General features: G+C 38.4%; 1 protein-coding gene across 11 annotated transcripts in view; it reads left to right on the forward strand.

Annotated features, from left to right (window-relative positions):
• The window catches only part of ABI3BP (ABI family member 3 binding protein), a 244633-nt gene that overhangs the window by 111139 nt on the left and 120502 nt on the right, over positions 1-12992 (forward strand). For all 11 annotated transcript variants that reach the window (XM_032299267.1, XM_032299257.1, XM_032299259.1 and 8 more), the window contains exon 9: positions 381-473. In XM_032299267.1, the coding sequence (XP_032155158.1) occupies positions 381-473 (93 nt within the window). The remainder of the gene's footprint in view (positions 1-380; positions 474-12992) is intronic.

Genomic DNA, 12992 nt, shown 5'->3' on the forward strand with positions numbered 1-12992 from the left:
GTGCAGTCGGAATGGTGGCACCTGTCCTACCTGCCCCACGCAGTTGATTGCAATTAGGATGGGGACTTTATCATACTGAACTGCTCTTTTATAAACCAATATCAGAGAAGACGAACTTCGTCCACCACACATCTTGAGCAGCCAGTTTACGATTTTTGAGTCTATGGATTAAAAGTCAGAGGATTTTAGTAGTTTGGTTCTAAATAAAAAAAATATTCCATTTAGGATGTATGGTCATATCTTTCCCAACATTTTAAAGTGTGGGTTAAAATGGAAGCACAATAAGTGCTACGCTTCCTAGTTTGTATCTGATGTGCTGAGCTTTATTTTTTGTCATGATGCACTTTCTTCTTTTCTTATTTACATCTGTTTCCTTGCAGTCCACCTAATTATTCCAGGTCTTAATGAAACTACTGTAAAACTTCCTGCATCCCTAATGTTTGAGATTTCAGATGCATTCAAGACACAATTAGGTAAGCAGAAAAGTTTTGTATTTGAACTTTGCAATGACTGAGCACTAGCACTGATATTCTTAGAAGATCCAAAAAATCTTGCCAATGAGCTATATGAGGATCCCAAAGTAAAAACGCAGAGGCAAGGAGGTTGGAGTGTTGGAGGTATTCAAGATAAACAGCATCCTATAAGAAAAGGGTTATTTTTTTTCCCATTCATTTTATTGCATTTTAGGTTTTGGGGTACATGTGAAGAACATGCAAAATTGTTGCATAGGTACACACGTGGCAGTGTGATTTGCTGCCTTCCTCCCCATCATCTACATCTGGCATTTCTCCCCTTGCTATCTCTCCCCAGCTCACCACCCCCCACCATCCCTCCCCTATTTCCCCCCAACTGACCCCAGTGTGTAGTGCTCCCCTCCCTGTGTCCATGTGTTCTCATTGTTCAACACCCGCCTATGAGTGAGAACATGCAGTGTTTGATCTTCTGCTCTTCTGTCAGTTTGCTGAGAGAATGATGGTTTCCAGGTTCATCCATGTCCCTACAAAGGACCCAAACTCATCGTTTTTGATGGCTGCATAATATTCCATGGTGTATGTGTGCCACATTTTCCCTATCCAGTCTATCGACGATGGGCATTTGGGTTGGTTCCAGGTCTTTGCTATTGTAAACAGTGCTGCAATGAACATTCGTGTGCACGTGTCCTTATAGTAGAACAATTTGTAATCCTTTGGATATATACCCAGTAATGGGATTGCTGGGTCAAATGGAATTTCTATTTCTAGGTCCTTGAGGAATCTCCACACTGTCTTCCACAATGGTTGAACTAATTTACACTCCCACCAACAGTGCAAAAATGTTCCTATTTCTCCACATCCTCTCCAGCATCTGTTGTCTCCAGATATTTTAATGATTGCCATTCTAACTGGCGTGAGATGGTATCTCAATGTTGTTTTGATTTGCATTTCTCTGATGACCAGTGATGATGAGCATTTTTTCATATGTTTGTTGGCCTCACGTATGTCTTCTTTTGTAAAGTGTCTGTTCATATCCTTTGCCCACTTTTGAATGGGCTTGTTAGTTTTTTTCTTGTAAATCTGTTTTAGTTCTTTGTAAATTCTGGATATCAGCCCTTTGTCAGATGGGTAAACTGAAAAAATTTTTTCCCATTCTGTTGGTTGCCGATTCGCTCTAATAACTGTTTCTTTCGCTGTGCAGAAGCTGTGGAGTTTGATTAGGTCCCATTTGTCTATTTTGGCTTTTGTTGTCAATGCTTTTGGTGTTTTGGTCATGAAGTCCTTGCCTACACCTATGTCCTGAATGGTTTTGCCTCGATTTTCTTCTAGGGTTTTTATGGTGTTAGGTTTTATGTTTAAGTCTTTAATCCATCTGGAGTTAATTTTAGTGTAAGGTGTCAGGAAGGGGTCCAGTTTCTGCTTTCTGCACATGGCTAGCCAGCTTTCCCAACACCATTTATTGAACAGGGAATCCTTTCCCCATTGCTTGTTTTTGTCTGGTTTGTCAAAGATCAGATGGTTATAGATCTGTTGTGTTGCCTCCGAGACCTCTGTTCTGTTCCATTGGTCTATATCTCTGTTTTGGTACCAGTACCAGGCTGTTTTGATTACTGTAGCCTTGTAGTATAGTTTGAAGTCCGGTAGTGTGATGCCTCCCGCTTTGTTCTTTTTGCTTAGAATTGACTTGGCTATGCGGGCTCTCGAAAAGAGTTATTTTATATGTACAATTTATATAAGGTATATTTATATGTATGAAATAGAGTGAATGTTTATAAAATTATTCAAAATATAAATACATAGGTATAATTTTCTAATAAAGTAATTCTAAATTATACTTACTATACTATTAAGGGGTGACTAGGTATTTTCAATGAGAATTGATGTGAAGTTCAGGTCCATTAGAATTATTATTTACTTGAGATTGATATTGCTTTCTATTTCTAGAAAGAAGTGGTTATGAGTTCAGTGTTTCAAAAACATAAAATGTAACAGAAAAAGGAAAAAAAGAAAAATCCACTTAAAAAAGGACCAGGGAATAATTGTGGCGGCCACTGGGCTGAGTTGGTTGCTGCATTTATGTATCAAATTAGGTTCTGAATTGTCTCTTAGCAGAGAATCTGAAGCTTGATCAAACGTCAGAAGCACCTGGAGGAATTGTTAACAGAAAGACTACTGTCCACTCCCCCCTTCCAGAATTACTGATTCAGTAGGTCCAGTGTGGGGCCTCAGAATTTGCATTTCTGACAAGTTTCCAGGTGACACCGCCATTGCTGGTCTAGGAACCACACTTTGCGAACTGCCCCTCCAATGTGTCTAGAGAATGTCTTGGGCTGTTCATAAATTTGGAAGAAATAGTGTGGTAGAAACTGAACAAGATTTAAGAATACAGAATGTATTCCCTGAGCTAGGCACTGGCTATGAACTTTAATATTTAATATCTGATTGAATCAGCACATTGTTTGGAGGAAGAAACAGGTCCAAGCCTCTGTTTGGCAACATTCATTCAACAAATACTGTACATTACTACACATCAGAACCACAAGTTGCTGGGGGCTATGATGGTGAGTTACCCAGGCATGGCACCTGCTCATACTGGGACCTCAGACAAGGCACTTACTTTCTCCTCCCTTAGTGGGGGCCTTACCTGTCCCCTTCAGTTGGCATTTCCTCTTTTTTGGCTGAGAGAGACACAAGAAATGATAAATACGATGTGACCCAAATATTTTTTAATTCGATAAAATACCATGGGACATGACAATAGGCTGGGGTCCTAGGTGGGCAGATCCTCCGTCAGGCCAGAGCTTGCTGTGATCTCTGTTCCTAAGAGCCTTCATCACTGGGAACGCGCCCTAGATGTTAAGTAGTTGCTGGTACAGTGCGGATCCCACAAACCGGTAGCTAATTTCCCCTATCCCCCTTTCCCTCCCCGTCCTGGAGATTTATTGGGGGAAAAAGGACATCAAATCTAATGAGCTACCAAATTTTGATGTCTTTTTCTTCTTTCCTATTTTCTTCTTTGGGTAATAGGGAGGGCCATGTGGACATGTTCAGAAGTTTTGTCCACATAATGTCAAGCTACTTAATTTTTTTTAAACCCTGAAAGGAAATTGCTATCTCTATCTCTTCCTGTGTTTTTCAAATATCCAGACACTTAACTTTGCATAAATAGTGATACCTGAAAGTGTAAGTTAACTCTTTTTTTTTCCTTTTTTGCTTGTCTGATCTGAGGCAATCCAGTTATAAGAATTTTAAAAGGCAAGCTGTTCTCCTTAGGTGTTAATTTTGAGAAACTCCTGGAAAAAGAAAGAGGAAGGTCTTCAGTGAGTAGAAAAGCACTTAACTGGGGACTATTAGACTTACAATTATAGAAAGTTTTCCAAAACTTATGGTTCAACGTCTCAATAAGATGTGAAAATATTTGCCAATACATTTTTGTGATTTTGTGCAATCCTTATATTTTTACTTTAAAATGGTCACATCTAATAGTCCTAGAATGAGTTACTTCCCAGAAAATAAATAGATAAGTGACTCTGGACTTCATTTTCTTAATTTGTACATCAGACTTGATCACCTCCCTTTAGCTATAAAATCCTGTGACCCAATTCTACATCATGTAAATGTGATGCTGCCGGGGTGCTTCCAAATTAAGCTCCCTCAGTGAACCTGTGTTTGGAAGAGTTAAAGCTCAGGACTTTTGCATTCTCCTGTTCTCTGCCAAGAGACTGTATACTTTACTCTGTGCCAAGGACTTGTTTGGAAGGAGGGAAAAAAGGAGCTGGCCTCTTATTGATTAGGCCAGTCCCTAATGTGTCCATCAGAACTACAGAAAGCAGGGTTTGTGAAGGAGACTGAAAATGAGCAGGGGTGCTTCTCAGACCACTGCTCTCAGTTTCTAACTGGAAGATGTCATGGTCTGTTCCTCAGTCCTTAGTCTTGAGTGATATTTCCTAATCTTTTAAAAAAATGTTTAACAGTGTTACATGTTACCATCACACCAATTTAGCATTTTGCTTTCTTTAAGGAATTAAAGTGGATTTTTGTCTTGTGATTTGTTTTTACTTTTGCTTTCCTTGATATGATTCACTGAAAGTCCAGAATTAAGTATGATTTTAATAAAGAAGAATTAAATGCAAATAGTCAAAGGCAAATAATTAAATCTATGAAAATAGTAAATATATTTTTTAACTTTTGAGGAAAATGCCTATCTTAAATTGAATACATGTGGCAAGATGTGTTAGTTCGTACCTGTAACCCCAGCCCTTTTGGAAGCTGAAGCCAGGAAATCGCTTCAGCCTCCAAAAGGGAGACTAGCAGTGCAAGACTAGTGTAAGCAATATAGTGAGAACCCATCTTTACAAAAAATATTAACATTTTAAAAATAGCCAGGCATGGTGGTACATGCCTGTAATCCTAACTACCCAGAAGGCTAATAAGGCAGGAAGATCACATAAGCCCATGAGTTTGAGGTTTCGGTGAGCTCTGATTGCAACACTGCACTCCAAGCTGGGCAACAGAATAAGACCTGGTCCCTTAAAGTAATGATGCTAATAATAATAGACAGAACACAGAAAATTTAACACATGGAGGATTTTTAACACACTGTATTAGTCAATTTTCATGCTGCTGGTAAAGACATATCTGAGATTGGACAATTTACAAAGAAAGAGATTTAATTGGACTTATAGTTCCACATGGCTGGGGAAACCTCACATTCATGATGGAAGCAAGGAGGAGAGAGTCATGTCTTACATGGATGGCAGCAAAGAGAGAGCATGTGAAGGCAAACTCTGATTTTTAAAGCCATCAGATCTCATGAGTCTTATTCACTATCATGAGAACAGCATGGGAAAGACCTGCCCCCATGATTCAATCACCTCCCACCAGGTCCCTCCCATAACACGTGGGAAGTCAAGATGGGATTTGGGTGGGGACACAGCCAAACCATATCACACACTGAAGAGATTGATAGCCAATGTGTTTGAAAATGTCCCGTAAATCAAGGGAAAACCGTACCCAACAAATGTATCAACTTAGTAGACCATGTTTCTTAAAAAAAACTACATACAAATTTTTTAAAACTTTTTCTTGTATATGCTTCAAGCATCCAACATAAACTTTTCTTAGCTGTATATGTAGTAAAATGTTACTATACTCAAGCAAATTAATATCCATCCTCTTGCATAGTTACCCTTTGGGTGTGTGTGTGGTGGGAGTACCAAAAATCTTAACAGTATTCCAATATACAATACAGCTAGTGCTCGACTTACGACCACGATTGGTTCTGACAGACTGGTCGTAACATGACTTGCTTGTAAGTTGAGTAGGCTATATGCGCTCAGAGATGGTAGTGCTGCTGGAAGCTGGTCCGCACTGTCGTACGCCCAGCTGGGCAACGTTTGCACTGCCAGACGCGGAGCAGTCGTGGCTAGTGATTGTGGTCATAAAGTCGAATGGTCGTAAGTTGCATAGGTCGTAAGTTGATCAATACCTGTATTATAGTTCCTGTTTTCTACTTCGGATTTCTAGTGTTATTCATCCTATGCATCTGCAACTTTTTACCCTTTGTTCTACATTTCCCCATTTCCCACTCTCCATTGCATCCCTCATAAACAGTTTTTTTCTCTATAGATGTGACTTTTTTTTTAAGATTCCACATGAGTGAAATCATGCAATCTTTTTCTTTCTGCGCCTGGCTTATTTCGTGTAGCATAATGTCCTCCAGGTGTTTCCATGTTATTGCAAGTGGCAGGACCTCCTGTTTTAAGGCTGAATAATACTCCAGTGTGTGTGTACCATAATGTCTTTATTCTTTCACCAATGGACATGTAAGTTGTTTCCATATCTTGGTTGTTGTGAATGATGCTGCAATGAATGTGGGACTGCATGTATCTCTAGGAGGTGCGGATTTCATTTCCTTTGGATGTATGTCCAGAAGCGATGTTGCTGGGTCATAAAGTAGTTCTATGTTTAATTTTTGGAAGAACCTCCATACCATTTTCTATAATAGCTGTACCAGTGGACGTTTCCATCCCAACAACAAACAAGAATTTCCTTTTCTCCACACACCCTTGGCAACACCTATCTTTTATCATTTTGCTTAATGTCCATCCTAACAGAAGTGAGGTAACACCTCATCGTGGTCTTGATTTTGCATTTCCCTGATGATTAGTGGCAGTGAGCCCTTTTTTTCTATACCTGTTAGCCATTTTTATGTCGTCTTTGGAGAAATGTCTATTCAGGTCCTTTGTCCATGTTTTAATTAGATTATTTGGGATTGAAGGTGGTTGTATTATTTTGTTTCGCTATTTTGTGTAAGCTCCTTATATACTTTGGATCTTAACACTTTATCAGATATGTGGTTTGTTAAATGCATTCTCTCAATCCATTGGCTGCCTTTTCATTTTATTAATTGCTTCCTTTGCTGTGCAGAAGCATTGTTTTTTGAAAAAGCATGGGCATAAATAGTCTTTTATGCCACAAAGGAAGAAATAAACTTCCCTGAACTTAATTATCACTGCAGTTCAGAAAAGCCATATTTTTTGGAGGTGGCAAATCCTAAAAACAACACCCTCATTCCAGCAGAGCTCATCACGGGACATCAAGAAGTATAATAGCTTGTTCTAAGAACACACGGTGTGAATAATGAGAGGCATAAACAAAAAAATATTACATACACACATCCCCAAGAGGCATACAAAGTGTTTGCCAAAGCCAAGACCTAGCTTGCCAAAAATTAAAGGAAACCACTGTGATGGAAAAAGAAGAAATAGAGGAAAAGGAATTTCCGGGGTTTTAGGCTGTGTTCTGATTGCATTTACTTTCCCATAGTCAGGATTGCAGTTGTGCATAAATAGTGCAGGTGCATGCTCAAGGGTTGATACATCAAGAGGTCCCCATTCAGATATCTTCCCCATCTACTAATTTCTCTGATGTCTAAAACATCATTTATAGATACACAGTATGGCCTGGTGCAGTGGCTCTCACCTGTAATCCCAGCACTTTGGGAGGCTGAGGCTGGAGGATCACTTGAGCCCAGGAGTTCCAGACTAGCCTGGCAAATTAGTGAGATCCCGTCTTTACAAACTAATAAAAGTAATAAGCCAGGTGCTGTGGCACATGCTTGTAGCCCCAGCCACTACTAGGGAGGCAGAAGCAGGAGGAGTGTTTCACTTGAGCCTAGGAGTTTGAGGTTGCAGTGAGCTATTATAATGCCACTATACTCTAGCCTGGGCAACAGAGTAAGACCCTGCCTCTTGAAGGAGAAGGAGACGGGGAGGGGAAGGGGGGGAGGGAGACAGACAACATGCCTGTAAAAGGAATTAGTAATATATAAAGAATATAAATATCTCTTAGGAAGGAGTAATTTGCCTTTTTTCATCAACAGCCAGATTTTAGGTTAATGTGATTGCCAGCTAAGAACATGTTTTGAATAAAGAAATTGAGAGCATTGCGTGTGAAAGTTCAGTCTAGATCTGGATGTTTAAACAAATAAATAATGAAGGGTCCTAGGTCAGCCAGGGACTCATGAAGAACATGGGATATTATTAATCAGGAAGGAGCCTTGAAAGGAGAAAAGGACACTGAAAAAGAAGAGATTGTGAAGGGAAACCTTGTGATTTTACATTTAGAAAACCTTTCTGCGGTGAATATTGAAGATAATAGGAACAGAGTGCTTGAAAAATTCATGATCTGAATGTTTTTTCTGTGCTGACAATCAAAACGGTTCTATACAAAAGATGTCAGGGAAAAACTCTTGATAAAATTCAGACATTTTAAAAACAATTTATAAAATTATGCTAGATTTTTTTTTAATTTTACTTTAGGTGTATACTATATCCAGCGTTTCTCCCCATGTTATCCCACCCAACCCCCACTGTCCCTGCCCTGCCCTGCCCACAACTGCCCTCAGTGTGTGATGCTCCTCTCCCTGAGTCCACATGTTCTCATTGTTCAACACCCACCTATGAGTGAGAACATGCAGTGTTTCGTTTTCTGTTCTAGTGTCAGTTTGCTGTGAATGATGGCTTCCAGATTCATCCAACTCCCTACAAAGGACATGAACTCATCGTCTTTTATGGCTGTATAGTATTCCACGGTGTATATGTGCCACATTTTCCCTGTCCAGTCTATCATTGATGGGCATTTGGGTTGGTTCCAGGTCTTTGCTATTGTAAACAAGCCTGCAGTGAACATAAGTGTGTATGTGTCTTTATAGTAGAATGATTTATACTTCTTTGTGTATATATCCAGTAATGGGACTGCTGGGCCAAATGGAATTTCTATTTCTAGATCCTTGAGAAATCGCCACACTGTCTTCCACAATGGTTGAACTAATTTACACTCCCACCAACAGTGTAAAAGTGTTCCTATTTCACCACATCCTCTCCAGCATCTGTTGTCTCCAGATTTTTTAATGATCCCCATTCTAACTGGCGTGAGATGGTATCTCAATGTGGTTTTAATTTGCATTTCTCTAATGACCAGTGATGATGAGCATTTTTCATATGTTTGTTGGCCTCATATGTGACTTCTTTTGAAAAGTGTCTGTTCATATCCTTCGCCCACTTTTGAATGGGTTTTTTTTTTTTTTTTTTTTTCTTGTATATCTGATTTAGTTATTTTTAGATTTTGGATAATAGCCCTTTGTCAGATGGGGAGATTGCAAAAAAATTTTCCCATTCTGTTGCTTGCTGGTTCGCTCTAATGATGGTTTCTTTTGCTGTACAGAAGCTCTGAATTGTAATTAGATCCTATTTGTCTATTTTGGCTTTTGTTGCCATTGCTTTTCGTGTTTTAGTCATGAAGTCCTCGCCTATGCCTATGTCCTGGATGATTTTGCCTACGTTTTCTTCTAGTGTTTTTATGGTGTTAGGTTTTATGTTTAAATCTTTAATCCATCTGGAGTTAATTTTAGTGTTAGGTGACAGGAAGGGGTCCAGTTTCTGCTTTCTGCACATTGCCAGCCAGTTTTCCCAACACCATTTATTAAACATGGAGTCCTTTCCCCTTTGCCTGTTTTTGTGAGGTTTGTCAAAGATCAGATGATTGTAGATGTGTGGTGTTGCCTATGGGGCCTTTGTTCTGTTCCATTGCTCTATATCTCTGTTTTGGTACCAGTACCATGCTGTTTTGATTACTGTAGCCTTGCAGTATAGTTTGAAGTCCAGCAGTTTGATGCCTCCAGTTTTGTTCTTTTTGCTTAGGATTGTCTTGGCTATGCGGGCTCTCTTGTAATTCCATATGAAGTTCAAAGTGGTTTTTTCCAGTTCTGTGAAGGAGGCCATTGGTAGCTTGATGAGGCTAATGTTAAATCTATGAATTACTTTGGGCAGTATGGCCATTTTCACGATATTAATTCTTCCTAACCATGAGCATGGAATGTTTTTCCATCTGTTTGTGTCCTCTCTTATTTCCTTGAGCAGTGGCTTGTAGTTCTCCTTGAAGAGGTCCTTTACATCCTTTGTTAGTTGTATTTCTAGGTATTTTATTCTCTTTGTAGCAATTGTGAATGGCAGTTTGTTCTTGATTTGTCTCTCTTTAAGTCTGTTATTGGTATATATGAATGCCTGTGATTTCTACACATTGATTTTGTATCCTGAGACTTTGCTGAACTTGCTTATCAGTTTCAGGAGGTTTGGGGCTGAGACGATGGGGTCTTCTAGATATACAGTCATGTCATCTGCAAATAGAGACAGTTTGACTTCCTCCTTTCCTAAGTGAATACCCTTTATTTCTTTTTCTTGTCTGATTGTTCTGGCTAGAACTTCCAAGAGAGTATTGAGGAGTGGTGAGAGAGGGCATCCTTGTCTAGTGCCCGATTTCAAAGGGAATTCTTCCATCTTTTGCCTGTTTAGTATGATATTGGCTGTAGGTTTGTCAAAAATGGCTTTTATCATTTTATGATACATTCCGTCAATACCTAGTTTATTTAGCATAAAGGGCTGTTGAATTTTGTTGAAGGCCTTCTCTGCATCTATTGAGATAATCATGTGGTTTCTGTCTTTGGTTCTGTTTATGTGGTGGATTACATTTACGGATTTGCGTATGTTGAACCAGCCTTGCATCCCCGGGATGAAGCCTACTTGATTGTGACGGATAAGCTTTTGATGTGCTGTTGTAATCGGTTTGCCAGTATTTTATTGAAGATTTTTGCGTCAATGTTCATCATGGGTATTGGCCTGAAGCTTTGTTTTTTAGTTGAGTCTCTGCCTGGTTTTGATATCAGGATGATGCTGGTCTCATAAAATGAGTTAGAGAGGATTCCCTCTTTTTGTAATGTTTGATACAGTTTTAGAAGGAATGGAACCAGCTCCTCTTTATACATCTGGTAGAATTCGGCTGTGAACCTGTGTGGACCTGGGCTTTTTTTGGTTGGTAGGCTATTGATTGCTGCCTCTACTTCAGCCCTTGTTATTGGTCTATCTATTCAGGGTTTCAACTTCCTCCTGGTTTAGTCTTGGTAGAGTACAAGTGTCCAGGAATTTATCCATTTCTTCCTTGTTTACTGGTTTATGTGCATAGAGGTGTTTGTTGTAATCTCTGATGGTAGTTTGTATTTTTGTGGAATCTGTGGTGATGTCCCCTTTATCCTTTTTTATTGCATCTATTTGATTCTTCTCTCTTTTCTTTTTGTTAGTATGGCTGACAGTCTATTTTGCTGATCTTTTCAAAAAATCAGCTCCTTGGTTTACTGATTTTTTTTTGAAGGGTTTTTTTTTGTCTCTATCTCCTTCAGTTCTGCTCTGATCTTAGTTATTTCTTGTCATCTGCTAGCTGTTGAGTTTTTTTGATATTCCTCCTCTAGCTCTTTCAATTTTGATGACAGGGTGTCAATTTTAGATCTTTCTTTGTTTCTCATGTGGGCATTTATTGCTATAAATTTCCCTCTCGACACTGCTTTGAAGGTGTCCCAGAGATTCTGGTAAATTGTGTCTTCATTCTGATTGGTTTCGAAGAACATCTTTATTTCTGCCTTCAGTTCATTGTTTATCCAGTTGACACTCAGAAGCAAGTTGTTCAGTTTCCAAGTGTTTGTGTGGGTTTGAGTGTGTTTCTTAATCCTGAGTTCTAGTCTGATTGTGCTGTGGTCTGATAGACTGTTTGTTATGATTTCCTTTATTTTGCATTTGCTGAGGAGTGATTTGCTTCCAATGATGTGGTCAATTTTAGAGTAAGTGCAATGTGGTGCTCAGAAAAATGTATCTTCTGTGGATTTGGGGTGGAGCATTCTGTATGTGTCTATGTTTTTAAATTTCTTTCTATGCCCTGCTAAGTTAATTTGAACAATGCTATTAAACATTTTGTTGTGCATACATACTTTGCAACTTCAGAAACACACGATTTGTTGTAAATTATCATTTATGACACTTAATGGTAGCATTTTAAATCACTCCTGAAAATTAGCTGTCTAGAAATCTATTGTATGCCTTTATCAAGTAGAGACTGAAAAATGATTTAGTTCTATAAACCTCCTGAAAGAGATGACTTTCTAATTGTCTTTAAGCTCATCAGAGTTAAATAAATATTTTTGAACCCACATTAACAGAAAACAGTCTTTACAAAAATAAAGTGAACTACAGATTATAAAATATACATGTTCAAAGAATTTTGAGTGTGAAAATTAAAGTTTTCAACAGGGAGAAAAATTTGTCCCTTAGGAAATATCCGAAGATGCCTAGAGATACTTTTGGTTGTCACACATCTATCTGTGGAACATAAAATATTCCAAAAGTGTGTGAGCACTATTGGAGTCCAGTGGGTAGAAGCTAAGATACTGTTCAACATCCTACAGAATACAGGCCAGCCACCCACACAAAAAAAGTATAGCCTCAAATATCAATAGTGCCAAAGTTGAGAAATCTAAGTTCTCAATATATAGACTTAGGACTCTGAAAAATCTTGTCTGATTATATAAGCAGCTCAGGGTGGCATGATCAGGGTATCTCAAAGGTACTTGAATTCTTTCATGCCTCTAGACTGTTTCAAAATACTATGAGCAGGTAATATTATGATTCAACATGAAAAATAACTGAATAGAGTTAATCCTAATTATACCCTTTCAAATGGGGACGGTCACAGTCACTGGGAAACACTGGCCTAGAAATGTTATATTTTTTGAAAAAGAACATCTACATTTTAAAAGGAAGTTTCTCAAATAGTTGCATAAAGAGGAGAAATGGGAAAAATTATTTTATTCTTTGTACTGAATTCCTATAGAGATTAAAAGATAAAATCTACGTTAATATGAGGTTCAAGTAAAATTTACTGTTTAATTTTTTGCCACAGATATTTTCAAATAGCTTAGTTTCCTACGTGTGTTATTTGTGTTTTTCTGAAATCTCAATGTCATAACTTATTACATTTTTTGCCATGTATAATAATGAAAAATTTCTATAGATCAATTTTTTTTTAATTGAGAATACTCGAATATAAAATTTCAGGAAGCATTTGCGATACAGCCTATACCTGCCAGAAATTCTGTTTATCAATCAGAAGGACTTGAGATGTATCCAAATACTG

This window comes from Sapajus apella, unplaced genomic scaffold (genome assembly GCF_009761245.1).
Source record: "Sapajus apella isolate SASKATOON/1434 unplaced genomic scaffold, GSC_monkey_1.0 scaffold40, whole genome shotgun sequence".
Lineage (NCBI taxonomy): Eukaryota > Metazoa > Chordata > Mammalia > Primates > Cebidae > Sapajus > Sapajus apella.